We start from the raw sequence: 18,067 nt of genomic DNA on the forward strand, positions 1-18,067 counted from the left end.
GCACCCAAGAGGAGGGACAAATTAATATTTCTTAAGTATAGTCCCAAAAGAGGTAATTCCATCATCCTTTGTACATTCAAGATGATATCATAGTGCAATGTGTCTTACAATATTATGTCTAAAATCATTTCTAATATATCAAAAAGTATACTCCCTAAGATTATCTTAGAAAACCGAGGTGGTTTTGTGAGGAAGAGACAAATTGTGGAAAATATCATCCTTATACATGAAGTTATCCCCTTTAGTAGGAATAATGAGGAAAAGTGGATGATCCTTAAGTTGGATATGGAAAATGTCTTTAATTGTGTCAAGCATAGCTTCATGTTTGGATTCCTTTAGAAATTTGGGTTTAATCCAGGATTCATTGCTTGGATCTCCACATGTATCAACAATTTGTTGGTTTCTCCTTTATGCAATGGGTTCTATATGCATTTTTTTGTGTTAGGACTTTGTTAGGGTTGGCCCTTATCAACTTTCATGTATATCATCATGGTAGAATCCCTTATCTAGAAATTGAATATAAATTGTTTTGGTAGCTTATTTCAAGTAGGTATGATTGGTGGAATCAAGTCATTCATAGGAAGAATCTAGGAGTGTGACGTCATTGCCTTGATCAGGTCATAGAAGTTAGAAAAGGTTCACAAGTCTAGAGGATTATCAATGTTGTTTTCCCTCCTTAATCTTAACTAACTTTGTTTCCAAGAAATAATGAGCATATCAACATTTGGCATGATAGTATCATGGGGAGGCCTCCTTTATCTCAACATTAAAACCTTGTCACCCTTAAAAAATTGTGGAACAACATGGGTCGTCATATCTTTTATTTCTCTTTACAAATCTAGAAAGGAAAGACTGGGATTTCAAATTATATCATCTGATTCATTTGTTTCGGGTGGATCTGAGCCATATATTAAGAAAATCGAATTCTTTTCCAGCCATTTCCTCCTTCACAAAAATGGCTAGAGTTTGAAGTACCAACCTCTGTTCTAGAATGAGATTCTATTGGGACCCATTTAATATTTTGTTTGGATTTTGGGCTTGAGCTTGAATCGAAATATTTTTTGAGGGTCATTAACCACAAGTTATTCTCTACATACCCATCATCACCTATAATATAGGGTCTAATTGCATATCATATGGCTTTAATACCTACATTATTCCAAAGTTCAAGTGGGATATTGGGAAATTTTACCCAAAATCAAAACATTATATGATTTATATGTATCCACACATCAAAAAAAGGGTGCCATAGTATAAGCCCAAGAAAACAATGATTCATTAACCATGTTTGGGCCAATATCTTCCATGCTCCCTCCTCATACCAAAGGATAAAACCATGCCATCCTCTCAATGTGAAATGACTAATGGCACTATACATGAGAAAAGGAAACCCAAATTATTGCATACACAAAGAAAAATGACCTATATTAACACATCAATTGAAGAACTTACTGACTAATGTTTTGTTGAGAAATTCCTCAACTTGATAAAGAGAAATGTCCTTTCCTACCACAAGAGCAATATTATTCCCATGGGATTTGATGAGCCTTGTCCTATACCAATGACTATTGTGGCTTGGTTTTGGAACAAGTAATGAACCTCTATGCTCCTCAATCCTTAATCCCACTCCAATGGAGGGAAAGGACGAAGAGTGCCAAACGTAGAGTTTGACCCACCTTCCATTGGGATAGTGCTACATGTCATGTTATGGACACCCATACCCACAAAACATCCACATTAAGTGCCACATGAGAGGTCTCAGGTCTATTATTAATCTCAAATTATGGTGGATGTAGACTGCCAAATCCATGAGTGGAAATGTTAGGAATTGTCAGTGAATACTTACTCGTCTTTAGTCTTCATAATTGTCTATGTACCATGACTTGATGTAATCAATGTACTTGTCAAAATAAAAAGAAAAGAAAATTGTATTTTTGCAAAAGAAAATTATTTATTCAAGAATGGGTTTCTTTCCCATTGATTATTTTGTCTTAGGTTTAGCACCCATTTGTGTGCTCTAGGGTTGTGACAAGGTCAAAGTCAAGGTCATGATGTAAAGTCCCATGAAGGGCTCTTGAATTGATGTAAAAGAAATATTTTAAATGTAAAAATGAGATCTAGAAGCTACCAAGTGATGGGTTGACCAAACCATTAAGTCGAGGCCCCACAAGAGGCCCTTGGACGTCACCAAAAGACTATATAAAGGAGATGTATTCGACCTCATTGTTTATAGATAAGAAATTTGCACTCTTCAATAAGTATGAGAAAAATTCAGAGCAAGAAAGAAGAGAAGGATAGCGAGGAAAGGAAGAAAAGTTTATTTGTTTGACTTCAGAGTTAATTCTTTGTTTGGCAAGCTCACATACTTATTTGTTCATATTTTGAGCCAAAGAAGAGCAGCAGACTGAGCTAAAGAAAGAAGCATTGTTGTTTGGTTGGTTGGCCTATCACTTGGTGAGTTGTCTTGATCAAAGGTTTCGAAAGTCTTCCTTGAATTTCTAAAAGCAAAGAAGTTTCTATCTTTTCCCCTATGCATGGGGTTTTTCCCTGGCATGGAGCCTATTTTTGGTGTTCTTGTTTGCATTGTGATTTTCTTTATTGGCATTGTCTTGATGATAAACACATCATAATAATAATGATAATGGACTGACACCGCATGATTATAACATTATGTGCAATTATATAGAAAGAACAATAACAATATAGCGGAAATAAAAGGAACATAAGAAGAAGAAAAATTCACATATAGAGACACTTATTACAACTTTACACTAGTCATATAAACATTGAAACCACTGACATATATGAACTATCATCATTGTAATATCATTAACTCTGTTTTGCCAATATTGTCACTAGGGTTTGAGGTTTCAAAAATGATAGCATGGATACCTTTGCTACATGGTGTCATATTACTGTGTTGCATACTGAGTTGCAATGAATAAATTAAACATGGTTCCATACTATTGTGTTGCACACATTTGCAGTGTCATGCCAATACTGAACTGTAGTGTGTAAATCATGCCATGCTAATATCATATCAATATTATAGATTGTATAGTTGAATAATGTTGTATTATGTTACAACGAGATCATCATACATATAGAGCCAAATATATATACGATCCCTGCCAATTATACCATGCAATGAAATCGCATAACAAAAGTGGCATATATACAATAGGGGGCTGCCAATATACCAAAGTAGTTCCTAGAACAACAGTGTCAACAATGGAGACGAGACCTTGGTATAAGTCCAAGACCTTATCACTGTAATAAAAGCATAGTTTTATTCAAAAGTAAGCAGAGGTGTCTTAAGCATATTTTGAAGAGACTAAACGGTCAAGAAATCCATCCTCTCAAGATCAAACTCATTTTTAGTTGTATCATAGTTCTAGGCACTATACGAAGCCCTATTCTCAAGTCCAAAACCACATATTTGTATTCAAAATCATTAAATTTTGAAAGAGAACAATATCATTGTTTGCAAGGATCTGAATAGCCACAGTCTTCACAAAGCTAAATTTTTGGTTGAGCTTAAACAATGAAGACATGTGAAGCAAAAGAAAGAAACCAAACCACTCAAAATTACAGTCCAAAGTAGTTTGGGGCAAGCATACAACACTAGTATATTGACTCTTTACCCTAACTTGCCTTATGAATTCTTTCGAATACCACATCATCTTTCAAATTGCATGTATGAACTTACTCGTCTCATGTTACCACTAAATGGTTACTCAGTTCACCACCTCTGGTCACCCATGACTAAATAAGATATTCACAAATAGATGAATAAGTCATAGCCCATGACTAAAAAAAGGACTCCAGAAGGAATGAACAAATTAATTAATTGATAACCATGCTACTACTCTCTTATTAATGCATACATGAAGAAAATAAGTTTTTGTTTTAGGGCATAAATGGTCTCAATTATGCCTAGCCTTAGGATTGTGACAATTTTGAAAACCCCAAAATTGCAGGTGTTAACGAAAGAATGTGGACTTACCATTGCCTAACCCTAATGATTGAATCCGCCAACGACTATGGATTCTTGGAGTCCACACAAAGAAGAGAATGTCGAATTAAATGTAGGGAGGAGCCACTGAGAATCGCCCATGCCTGTTTGCAAGAATCAAATGTATGGAGGAGCCACCGAAAAACACTCAAGTGAACACCGAATAAAATGTAGGGGGGAGTGACTAAGAAACCCTTAAGTCTACAAGAATCGAATGTAGGGAAGATCCATTGAGAAACACCCAATGGGAATGTTGAATCGAATGTAAGGAGAGGAGCCACCAAGAAACCCCACAAGAATCGAATGTAGGGAGTGGAGCCATTGAGAAACCTTAAGGTCTGTTGCAAGAATCGAATGTGGAGAGCATAGCCACTGAGAAACCCTCAAATATGTTGTAAGAATCGAATGTAGGGAGCAAAGCCACCGAGAAACCTGAAGGTCTACTACAAGAATCAAATATGGGGAGCAAAGCCACCGAGAAACCCTTGGGTCTGCTGCAAGAATCAAATGTATAAGGGGCCACCAAAAAAACTCACAATCTATGTGAAAACCATATGCAATGACATGCCAAAAACGTACAAGGGAGGGGAGCCACCAAGAAAAATCATTGTCTATTGTGAAAATCATATGCAATGACATGCCAAAAACATATAAAAGAGTGAAGCCACCGAGAATACTCTGTCTATGCGAAAACCATATGCAATGACATGCTAAAAACATATGTACAAGCTAAGAATTATTAATATAATAATTAATATGACATCATGGTTTAAGATACCATAAACAAATACTAGGCAAATATTATGTTATCTTAAATCAGTAAGTAAATCAAGCCTATGGTTTTGTAAATTACCATTCATAAATTAAATATTATGGTTTCACAAATCACCATCCCTAAACCAAATATTATTTGTAAATTAGCATTTATAAATTAAATATCATGGTTTCATAAATCACCATCACTAAACCGAATATTCTGTGCAATAGTATGGTTTGGTAAATCATTATAAAAGCAATCTTTAAATGGCTTTCATCATTTAGATTATTATAAATAAATATTTTTGGTAAATTTTATGGTTTGGTAAATCACCATAAGTAAACCAAAATTATGGCCTCGTAAATCACTTATGTAAACTAATATTATGGTTGTAAATCATCATTTATAAACAAAATAGCATGGTCTCGTAAATCATCATTTATAAACAAAATAGTATGATATAATCTAACTTATAGATAAAATGGTCTTTTTCACTACATTTTTTTGGTAATTTTTAATCAAAATCCTAGAGATTTTTTTAAATTTAAATTTAAGTTGTTTAATATGTAGAATCCAAGTGCTCCATGAATTTTTCAAAACGCTGAATCTATTTATACATTCAAAAATGTATTTTAAGCAATAAAATATCACATTCTTACCTAAAATTGTTTGCCAGATCATTTCCTCTACAAGTTGAACCAAAACCTACTCTAATAAATCACCATATATATGAGCAAATACTATGATTTGAAAAATCACCATCCTTCAACCAAATACTATAATCCAATAAATCACCTTCCTTAAACTAAATACCAAAACAAATACAATACTATAAACAAAAATAAATCTATAATTTCATAAATACAATCTCAATAACCTAATTAAATTAAATTAATCTCAAAAACCTAATTATTTTAAAATTAGAAAATCAATATATGAAAGAGCTAATTGGCTGGTCCAGTGGCTTAAAAAGACATTTAACATTTCTTTTCAGAATATTATTTATTTTTAACTAATTTGTTCGATAATCGAGGCATTAAGGTCTTTTTGAGTTATAGGAGTTAGGAAGGAACACAAGCCTGCTGCATTTGCCCTACACTTTCAGCTCGTAAAAACCCTCGAATAAAATCTTTTTTTACTTACGGGGACGGCACTGTACAAATGAAAACTATGAACCAAAATTTGCAATAGCAACGCTCATAAAATACAATAACGATGAGCGGCCACTCTCTATAGCTATGGTGGTCTGTGTTTTCTGGTTTCAATATTGCGTTAAGTCCATTTTTGTGGTAATTATTGTGCTTGTTTGCCCTTCAAGGCTGTAGTTTTAGCCACGTTATTACAGATTGATTTACTTTGCTGTATAAAGTAAATATGATGCAGAGCATCTCGACCTAGCCAGCAATGTAATGAATGTAATGAAATGGTCATATGTTGTGGCTAAAACAGAATGAAATTCACTGTCTGTCAGTCAAAATCGATTTACTGAGGAGGTTGGATTCCTCAAATAATTTGTTATTGTGATAAATAGGAGATTAGCTTATTTTGGATTTTGAGATAGCGCTGTTAGTCTAGGTGTGCTTGAAAAGCAACAGAATAGAAGAATTCTGTTCTTTCTTGGAAAAATAGGAAACTCTGTTAGATAATTTAGGAGAATTATTCGAGTAGATAATAAATAGAGGAAAATTGTAATGAGCGAGAGGGGATTTCTTTGATAGAGCTTAGAGTGACTGAGAGAGATTTTGTTAGATTTAGTGTGTGGCTTGGGTGAAGCGAAAGCTCGGATGTAGGTGTGACGATTGTGTTTTGCAATAACAGAGACCATTATCTGTATAATTTGACCGCAGAGCGAGGCTCTGTTCTTTTACTTTGTTATGAATGAATTCAATATTGTGTGCATATCTGTATAACAAGCGTGAAGCTTGAACACTGGGTTTTTAATGAAATATCGTGCGTTTTGTTTGAAACTGTAATATTTCCTACGATGTAAAATGTATATCGAAACCCTTTTGAGCGGATTTAAAATGTGTATTTGTTGATTGTGGGACTTATCGGGTCCGTGTAATTCTTCGCATCGGATAGGAATCATCCAATACAGCAATGAACCGGACGCGAAGTTGTATTAACTGAGTTTATGGCATATCGGGCCCGATAAGACCATCGCATCGGATCGGAAAGAAGTTTACAAGTCGCATGGTATGACATTGGAATGTGCCGATCTCCGATTTCTGATTGAATCGGATCGGAGCATAGGAATTGGCATTAGATCGGAGGTGGTCATTGCATATGTCAATGGAACGGATGCGAAAAGTTTATTGAACTGATTTAAATTGAGATCGGGTCCGGATAATATCGCATCATTGATGGGAATGCGACTTTCAACCACAGCGATTGGCAATCTTCGATTGAATCGGATCGGAGCATGGAAGGCTTACATCGCATCGGAATTGCGATGAACACGGAAACTGAAAGCACCTTTGCTGACTTCCGATTTGCGAAGTGATTATAGTGGAGGATCGGGTAGTCAAAAGCTACAGAAGGCGATATTGAAATATAGCGATTTCCGATTTCCGAACGGAATCGCATCAGAAACGTGAAGAGTCCAAAGGTGGAAGCACATTGAAACTGCGATCTCCGATCGCCGATTGTTCGCATCGGAGCTATAGCAAGTTGATCGGATCGGAGCAGTGGAGCTTGTATCGAATCGTAGATGGGTGAAGAATGCATGCGATTGTCGATTGAAATCGCATCAGAGTACAGGGATGTATTAAATCGGAATGGTGGAATCGGCGATCGAAGCAATCGCAATCGGAAGGTCGGGAGTCAGTAGTGTAGTGGAGTGATAACACTGCGGACCCACCGATTTTATAAATGCGCCCTTATATATTTTCATTAGATCCGGAGCGGATTTACATGGGGTTTTAATAAAGAACCTTGTGTATTTAAGTATGGTTCCATAAATATAAAAGTTGGAACAGATGTTTTTAGCTTCCGCTTATGAGAGTAGGGCTTTTGTGAACATATGTTGAAGAGCTTCCGTGTGTAAGATGATAGTTGTGGAATTGCTCGGACGAGGGAGAATTATTTGGGCGATTATTCGAGATGCATTTTGTATAGATGCATGAGTATGGAAAGATTCTGGGTTATGCAGGTTTAACCTGCATCAAAATAAAGACCTAGGATAAGGGGCTTATTAATAACCCCATCTGCCATCCTCTTTTCCTATTATGTTTTGCACATAATATTTTATCAGAGAGAATTAAAAACAACTCGTTCAGAAACAGTAATCCGATCCTATTAACAGCGCATACTCTTCAAAAACAGAAGGTGAGTCTAACCATACTTATGTACACAGGCCATGCTTTGAGATGAAAGCACCTTTCTCATTGAACCTAATCCCCATCTTTCTCGAGGCTGACCTCCAATGCAAAACAGGATGTTTAGTTAACATAGGATGCCTCGAAAATAATCAATGCATCCTCAACTAGAAAAGGACAACAGCAATGGAAATCTCCCAGATTGTGAAGACTATAACTATGTTTTAAGAAATATAAGACTTGGACATGCGATTTATAAAATAGACTTTCAAGTACTTTCAATAGCTTGGCAGAACATGTAGATTGCATGAGCTCTATTTTTTCCTAGAAGTCTCTTGTGTTGAGACCATTATAGAAAAGCCTTTTGGAAGGATGCCTGTTGAAGAAAATAAACTTTACACAAAACTGGCACTGCCTAGCCGCGGCCCTCTGTTAGGGTCCTAACAGTATCAGATCACTCATCTTTAACTTTACACTTTGCGAACTATGACACGCCTTTCTCTCTTGTATTCCACTTCATCCCTTTGATGCATGATAAGGAGAGCTCTTCGAACCTGAAATGAACAAATCAGCCCACTTGGTGAAAACCATGGCTATGATATCATTACTTCAGAGAAGCTGTAAACAACCTATGATATCATTACTTAAGAGAGGCTGTAAACAACATCATTAGCAAGGTTCTATAGGAGGTGACGAAAGCCATTTCTCCCCGTGATATACATTGCCTGTTGCGCAAACTACCCATAAAATGATCTACGGGTAAGCAATATAACTCCAATATTGAACTAGCTAACAAAACTAATTATAAAAGTAACATGTACTGACATTGGAAAATTATAATAAGAAAATAGTGACTGCCGAAACTCAGCAATATAATGAGTCTTGTAATTCTTACAGTTGATTCATTCAACCCCATTCTGACCATATCATCAATCAGACGCCTCTCAGATACGTTGATGCCGATTCCCATCCGTCTCTTTATCTGTGTCTCAACTTGCTGTTACAAGCATGTGGCACTAGCATGAGCAACCATCAATTTTCTTTATTGTTGCAAATCAAAGTCCATGACATAGTTCGCAAGCATAGCAGGCTTTTGGTTTGAAGAAAGAATCCACAAATATAGCTGTTCTTACTTGCTAGATTAGATGAGACACGTACCTGAATTTCACTTCTCATTTCTGGTGTCAAACTTATTTGTTCAGCAATGCCAGAGCGTGCAGCATCCATAGTAGAAACATTGAAAAGCCTCAAAGCTTCTGTGACATGTTCCTCTGTTGCTACAGTTGACCTGCATTAAAAACAATATTTTCAATTTTTCAGATGCAATCTGACGAAGGAAATCGATTGACTTTGATTAACAATAATGCATACATTGAAAAATTACAAAATAATGCTGGGACTACTCACAATTGCATCTTTGCAATGGACTCGCTTAATCGAATAATAGCTTCTAACTGCCTCACTGTTATAGGTATGGCAGGAGAATCTCCACTTTCATGAGCCTGTTGGCGCATTTGCTGAAAATTCCAGACATAATACCGATGATTCCACAATCAAAAACCGATTGAAAGTATATTTTTTTGGAAAACTCATATTTCCCATCGAGAAAAACGACCCACACACAAATGAGAGTACCTGTCTAATCCTAACATAGTTATTTTGTAACATTTTAGCAGCAGCATCTGATAATCGAGGCTTGATATGTCCTCGGCAGTATTCAATGTACCTGTTATTATGGCACATGCTCATAACAAATAAGAGCTCTATAAAACATGGTTTCCTTGTATACTTCTAAGTTTCTATATATGTACCTTCCATAAGCTTGTACTTGAAAGAATAAGATCAGATCATAAAACTGAAAGTTGTTCACAACCATACTGTGCTTACCTTTTAAGCCAATTTTCTCTATCCGTAGCATCTGAATCTTTAGAAGCGGCTCCTGCATTTGCATGGACTTTGATAATATGACTAGCAATAAGCTAGATACAGATCATTGTATTAGTCCTCTGGCAATTTTAACAAGTTTAGCAAGATATCAAATTCATCCTTCAAAAAACGACCCTCGTCATAGATCATCAGGTCATACCTTATCTTGATCATAGAGACGAACATCCTTTACAATGAAAATCAGATCAAATCGAGAAAGAATCGTCGTCTGCAAATCAATGTTGTCTTGTGCTGTCTGGAGATGCATCATTAATGAACTCGTATCAATTTCGAAGTAGATTGGATGTTGCATTACATAAAACATGTTATAAAGTCCATACACAACTGTTGTCCCACCTTGAGATCATCATAACGACCAGATGGAGGATTGGCTGCTGCAAGCACAGATGTGCGAGAGTTGAGGACAGTCGTGATGCCTGCTTTTGCAATGGATATTGTCTGTTGCTCCATTGCCTCGTGAATAGCAACTCTGTTAACCATACAGTGATTAATTTCACTAACAGGAACAACGAAAAAGTCTTCATAGTCAAGTTAGCATAGACATGTATTTACCACAGGAAAATACAAAACAACTACTCAAATAACCTGCCTGGCTACCTCAACGGCAACACAAAAAAATGGCTGCAAAAATATATGCAGCAGAAACCATGCCTTGAAAGGCAATAGAAAAATGGCTGCAAAAGAATGTGCAGCAGAAACCATGTCTTGGAAGACAATAGAGAAGAAACTACACCTGCCCATACTGGACGAATTCCAAGTACATTACTTGGACCACTGGAAATACTATTAGGGTTAGACAATGTGATGAACACCATCAATTTGAAGCACATAGTAACTACACTTCGGCGGCTATCAAATGCTAGGGCAAATATAGTTCGCAATCTCAGTCCTGGCTTATACTTCCGTTCTACAAGAATATATCGTATTCATGGGAAATTTTATGAATGAGTATTGCCCCTATCAGTATCTTGATAGACTATGACACCAAGCCCCCTGCCTCATACCATGTAGTAGGTTCTGTTAAAATTGCAAACAGTAACGATGTAGATCAAATCATCATGACAATCATTTGCAATTCAGCAACCCTGTCCCTGTACGGATCACATCCAATCAACTGGGAATCCGAAACAAGAGAACTGGATTGCAAGAATTCTTCAATTTGATATATACGGTACAACCCTCGAGAAGAGGGCGAACAGGCTGCAAACTGAAGCCATTCCGAAAGGAATAACTTCCAGGTTGAAAAGTAAGATGCTTGGAACATTTCCAATTGACGACGGGTTATTTACCCATTCATATCTCAGACAGGACTACCAGCTTTACATTTTTGTCATGACACCAAAATGGCTTAAGCCAGTCATTTTTTGTCGGATTACAACTAACTAATGACTTTAGTTAGTCATTTGCTGATATTGATTAGAGGACGGAGGCTAATAACCTAAATGCATGCAATCCACTCTAACTAGAGCAAAACGCAAACATCTAAATCAAATTGACAAGCAGGCAATTATCAATGCCAAACTAGAAAGACGTATTAAATCTAAAGACCAAATATATGACAAAAAGACTTAAAATGTCAAGAAGCATTACCTGTCTTCAGCCCTCATTTTGTCAAACTCGTCAATACAAACAACCCCTCCATCTGCCAACACCATTGCACCTCCCTCAAGATAAAACTCACGCTGCAATAAAATTTGAACAGATTATAATCAGTTTGTCTGCCAAATAGTTTTTGAAAAATCTGATGCTCAATGAATACATGCCCAATTATAACCGTGAGGAACAGTAGCCATTGTGAGAACAAAATAGAAGTTCCTTCAAACTAGATAATTATCATGAGAAAATGCTAGTCTTAAATAATTAGTAAGATGATCTAGAACCCATAATTGTTTACGTACAGTGCTGGAATCACGAATTACGGAAGCTGTTAGACCAGCAGCAGATGAACCTTTTCCAGAAGTGTAAACAGCAACCGGGGCTGTCTTCTCAACAAATTTAAGGAACTGCCAATAAACAAGAAATCGGCATTAACAATTACCGTCAAGTTCTGTGAGGAGAAACTAATCAGCCTGCACTTAAAATCTTTTATGAATTCAGAACCATTTTTATTAAATCTATCAAAAAAACATGTAACTATCCAAAGCCTACGTAAACGATGTGCTACACACTGAATTGATCATGCTGCACGCAGAAACAAGCATTACGCAGCTTGGTTTTTTAAGGATATGCTAATGAATGATTGATAAATCTTAGTGGTGATTACAGATAACATCTAACAACATAAAGCAAACCTGTGATTTCGCGGTGGATGGATCACCAAGTAACAGCACATTGATATCTCCTCTTAATCGAACTCCATCAGGCAGTCTCTACATAGGCCAAAACACAGTTACACCTAGCACATGACAGATATAAATGCTTGGAATACATCTGACAGTAATTGTAAATGTGAAATTCATACCTTCCTCGATCCGCCAAAGAGGAGGCAAGCAACTGCCTTCTTAACATCAGTGTGGCCAAATATAGATGGAGCAACCATGGCACAGAGCCTGGTATATGAATCGGGCCTTTGAGCAAATTCTTTGATCTCTATTTCCTAAGAAAGAAGGGGAAAAAGTATCGATAGTCAGATGAGGCCCATGTGCTAGTTTAAAAATACTACTGATAACCATCACCTATTCCCCAAATGGAAAGAACCCACACCTCGTCTACACTGAAGGAAGAAGGAACACCAGAAGTAGCTTCGGTGGCCTGCTCAATGCCCACAACTCTAATATAGGGCTGCCTGATCGCAACAGCCCCCCTATGACTGCAGAGATCAATTAGAAGGGAATGAATGGTCTAGGACTACCCAATCGAAAACCAATTTTAACATAATTGCAGCTAAGCACAGGAGTACTTACACGGAAGAATTGTTTGCTTGGTAGATACTATAAATTCCCAACACAGTCACTCGAGTGCCAGGTACGATAGACTGCACCAAGTTCCGATCCACGGCAAGCAGCATATTCCTAGGTAACTCTCCAGGCGGCACATCCTTTTATTAAAGTCAAGACATTTTAAAACATGTCAGAGGTAATTCTCAATAAATACGTTATGCGAATTTTATTAACACCTCAAGATTCTCAAAATATCGGATAGAAAATAAGCTATAAACCATGTATCAGAAGATGCAGTGTTAAAAGTAGCACTTCCGTTTCTACAACGTATCCAGGACTTTCAGGCTTTTAAAAGTATTGAATAACCTTGAATGTAGTTAACTCAACTGGGCTGGATGCATTTTTTGGAAACGGTGCATCGATCCATCAATAGACCCCACCATGGCAGTTTTACAGAGTTGTTACATGACATGATAAGAGTAAAACTCATGGAATTTTGTGTGAATGCCAAGCAACCGGCATATTTTTGTAATAGGTTACTGCTAGGGACTCTATTCTGTTAACCACCTCCCTTCGTCCTTCGTTAGTTATAGTCCTTGGAGACAGAATATTTGATGGTCGGACACAGATAAAAACATACAGGATGCGGTTGACCACCTGCCTTTTCTGTGAAATAGGATATGTATGTAATTTTCAAGGTTTCAAATCACATGTAACAATCCAGATTCCAACAAGGATAGGCATCTCTAAAAACTACAGATGCAATTCATGTGGTAATTTGCAGACTGCTGTAGATTTTATGATGTATTCTCTTTTGTTTATTGATGAAATATACGATTCATCGTCAAAATAATAAAATAAAATTATATATATATATATATTCTAGAAACAATGTCATTTGTAAGAATGTCTTACCTCTGGATTCTCCTGCATCTTTAAGGTTTGCTGGTCCACGTATTTGCTCTTATCGGGCATTATAACCCATGGATCTATGGGGCAAGGCTCCTCCCCAGGCTATAGCAAACCAAAGAAGCACTATTAAACAAAATTCTTCTAGCCACATCAACCAAAATAACAGCATTGAAGAAATAAGACCTAGTGGAGGGATAGTATAGATCATATTAACGTGGAACGAAATCGGGATATGGTAGTATAATTTCTATGGACTTCCATTTAAAAAGCTTCACAAAAGCAACGATCAGAGACAAAAGAATCCACAAAACACAAAGTACTTGAAAACAACAGTGGCAGAGTTATAACTTACTTGAGGAGCATGGTCACATGAACGAGGCACTATGGCACCACCAAGCCCGGGGCGGCATGGAACAGACTTAACATTCTTGCAGTTCTTACAAAGCAATGAAACGTATGTTGCCTTGGCCTTTGTTCTGGAAGCACCAATGATTATTCCGGATATCTTAACTAGTTTTGAGATAAAATCCGCCTGCAAAAAATATTTTCACTATCATTTAAGAACACGAAACTGATAAAAAAAACTTTGAAAACAATAGAAAATGCCGATTGCAGTCATGGTTCAGCCGCGCCGATAGTAACATGTCAAACTGTTCAGTTTCAATTTCCTCAAAGTCTGAATAGGTGGTATAGGGCCAAATACAAGTTTCAGATTATTTATATGGAAAAGGATCCCTGTCATGGCGGATTAGTTATGCGCCCATTAAACGCTATTTCACCCATAAAATGGAAACTGCTTGTGATTTCCAACCCCTTCAACCCAGTTATGGTGCTTAGAAAAATAAAAGTGATTTGAAATCAACAAAAAATAAAGAAAATAGCACAAAACAAAACCCAAAACATATAGTAAAAAATACTTACACCAAGGGACCGGATGGATATGGAGTTCTCCTTGGAGGACAGCAAAACCTGCACTTCACCAGTGCTTGGCTCCTCCATTTCACCTTTTTCCCGGCGATCTTCGATTTTCAGTCTAAAACCTCTGCAGCTGCCGACTCAAACTGACAACATCACGAAGCAAAACCATATCAGACTCGAGACCCTCTGAAACTTGAGCAGAACCATTTACGATAGCTAATCAATTTTCTTTCGGGTTTTTTGGAACTTTACCAGAGGTAAGAAATCGGCGGGAGCTTTGCGGACTTTCTCTGATAATTCTGCATCAAATGAATCGATGTCTTCTATGGCGACTGGCAGAAACTTCGGGTTGTGTACAAGGCCCTCTCTGAAAAACATGCATCGATTCATAAATGGCCTCTATAAAACAAAGGGGAGTGAGGGCATTATAATGGGGGTATAAGTACCTGTAAGGGAAGTCCCCTTTTACTCCATTGAAGCTGCGAATGAACTCCTTGAACTTGCGCAGGGCAGAGTGGCGCGTGAGGGCGCCATGATCAGGGTCTCCTCTGGGAAACTGCGCTTGATCACTGTAAAAGATAGGGCCTTCGTCCCACCCAGACATGTCTCGCTACAATAGTCTGGACGTCGATTGGGTAGATCTGTTCTGTTCCCGAGCTCGGTTTCAAACAGACACCTGCTTAGACCGGCTCAAAACAGCAGGGGAACCGTTGTTTTAACCGTGCAAATGTGAGAAATGATGTGGGCAACACGTGAAGGAAACGAAAGATGGACGGGAATCGAACCTCGAACGTGCTTGTAAGGTTCGGAGACCACAAATTACAGCAGGGATTAGGGATTCCGAATAATGGAGGCAATTGCATCCTCGGCTGTCTGGTATGTAGGGCGGGAAATGAAGAAATGTGGCGCCAATATTATGGCGCGAAACAAATTCCCGCCAAATTCACAGATCCGAAAAGCAGTGATAGTTCACAAATGCCTATCACGGAGATGTTACGCTTCATGTTTCTTATTATTATATATTAGCACCTGGGATTTCTTCGTTCCTTCCTTAGAACCAAGGCTTATGAAATCCTGACCCCGGCCTCTCCTTGTAAAATAATTTGTTGATCTTCCGGGCTGGCCCACTAACCCCTCGTCACCATTATTTAACACTACAACCTTTCCACCAACCTCTTGCAATTATTGAGCCACTGTGTTTCCTCCACGTGTGTTTCCCCGAAACCTAAAACCCAAACGTAATGCAAAAGCGCTTTGTCAATTCCCTTCGGGTAAGGCTTGACTCTGGCCTCAACACTAGACACATTGGCTGGTATTCCTCATCACCCCAATGTTGAATCAACCAGGTTTTTCCTTTGAATGCTTCTTATTCAATCGTCTTACAATCAATCGGGTCATGACCAATTAGGTCGGTCATTCCCTCAGCAAGCAATACGATCGGGAGAACCAATCAGGGGGAATAAAGTAAGATGAGTGCCAAATCGAGCCGATCGATCTGTAATAAGCCGAGGACGGAGGGGCAAGGCCTAAATGAACGATAAATAATATAAACAAGTGGGTCTCGCCTGTCCCGAAGCCGGGGAGGTCATCCCATGACCGGACCGGGCCAGACGGAGCTGTTCCTGGAATCCCTGAAATCCAACCAAGCGAACCTTGAAATTACCTGAAAATCAATAAATTACGCAAAATATTGAAATGAAATCCAATAAAGTAGAATGAAATGAAAGCCAATTAACCGAACTATCAGTTTATGTGCAAACAATTCGAGCTATGATTTCCCCTTCCAAAAAACCCAGTCAATTAAATCCAGAGATCCCAATCGTGTTTTTCGTGTCGCCCATTTGGAAATACCATCTTTCTGCATCCAACCATTTCGCATCCCTCCCGCATACTCTAGTGATAAACACAACTATTACTACCAGATGATTTTTTTTTTAAATGATGTACACCACAGTTACATCTAACTAAGGATATCAAAACCACTTGGATAACTATACTCATATAAACTTCATAATTTAGGTTCAAATAAAACCATAAATTTATTTACCCAAAAAGAAAAACTCATTAGAGATTTATTCTCTCATATTATCTAGGATATTTGCTTAGGTTACTATATGTTAACTAAAATCTTTTCTCATCTTGAATGCATATATATCCTAGGAACTATTACTATCCTAGTTAAAATACATTACTACAATTTCGTTTTTCTTTCTCTCATTTGCAAACTATATCTTAGGTTACTCTTATACTTTCCAACTCTCATCTCTAATTTCCTCTCACACATAAGCAGAGAATACTCTCATGGATGTAAATTAGTTAAAAAAAATGCCATAATATAATGTAAAATGTAAATATGTTTATTCACCAAAAAATAAATTAAATACAAATTTAAAATAAATTTGAAAAATGGCAAACTCTTTCTACCATTTAAACACTTAAAAAAAAAAAAAAAAGAGTAAAGGAAGTTTCATGGATAGACGAATTTAAGGATAGTGGGAGCTATGGGGTGTGTGGCGATCTTCTTGGAATTTTACACTCAAAAAGAGGTTTACATGTTAAGAGATTTGATCCCTCTTTACACTTAGGAAACCCAAATTTAAAATGGATTTATCCTTATTTATATTTTAAAAATTAAAGGTGGATCTTAGAATCCTTCAGTTGGAATCGTGGAAAAGGAAGATCTGACAATGACAAAAACAGTTTGATGATCTTCAGATCCTTTTTCTTGGAATTTTACACTCAAAAAGAGGTTTACATCTTAAGAGATTTGATCCCTCTTTACACTTAGGAAACCCAAACTTAAAATGGATTTATCCTTATTTATATTTTAAAAATTAAAGGTGGATCTTAGAATCCTTCAGTTGGAATCATGGAAAAGGAAGATCTGACAATGACAAAAACAGTTTGATGATCTTCAGATCCTTTTTCTTGGAATTTTACACTCAAAAAGAGGTTTACATCTTAGGAGATTTGATCCCTCTTTACACTTAGGAAACTCAAACTTAAAATGGATCTATCCTTATTTATATTTAAAAAATTAAAGGTGGATCTTAGAATCCTTCAGTTGGAATCATAGAAAAGGAAGATCTGACAATGACAACAACAGTTTGATGATCTTCAGATCCTTCACTATTACAGGGAGCATTATGTTCTAGTAGATCCACTCTCAAAGGAAGCTTTACTTGTGAATGTTGGCATTTGTACTTGCCCATAATTTCGCAATGGTGGTTTATCATAAATCTTTTCTTTTAATCTATTTAATCTTTCTTTTCCCATGAAAAGTTGTTTTTTCTTCTTTATATATGTCTGAAGCATATTTTGG

At 37.0% G+C, this 18,067-nt stretch overlaps 1 protein-coding gene across 1 annotated transcript; it reads right to left on the bottom strand.

Moving 5' to 3' along the window:
* Nucleotides 1-8,134: 8,134 nt before the first annotated feature.
* LOC149145046 (DNA replication licensing factor MCM5-like) lies at nt 8,135-16,587 on the bottom strand. The gene is given in 20 exon segments (XM_089446905.1): nt 8,135-8,643; nt 8,985-9,086; nt 9,248-9,377; nt 9,497-9,606; nt 9,725-9,815; nt 9,977-10,068; nt 10,176-10,271; nt 10,373-10,505; nt 11,627-11,718; nt 11,935-12,039; nt 12,328-12,405; nt 12,498-12,632; nt 12,740-12,845; nt 12,940-13,073; nt 13,831-13,929; nt 14,180-14,359; nt 14,749-14,861; nt 14,864-14,888; nt 14,998-15,112; nt 15,192-16,587. Coding segments are annotated over 20 exon segments (2,178 nt in total). The 5' UTR covers nt 15,350-16,587; the 3' UTR covers nt 8,135-8,559.
* Nucleotides 16,588-18,067: the final 1,480 nt, after the last annotated feature.

The sequence above is a fragment of the Pinus tabuliformis genome, chromosome X (assembly GCF_031772625.1).
Source record: "Pinus tabuliformis cultivar Carrire ecotype Pingquan chromosome X, CPIR1, whole genome shotgun sequence".
NCBI lineage: Eukaryota > Viridiplantae > Streptophyta > Pinopsida > Pinales > Pinaceae > Pinus > Pinus tabuliformis.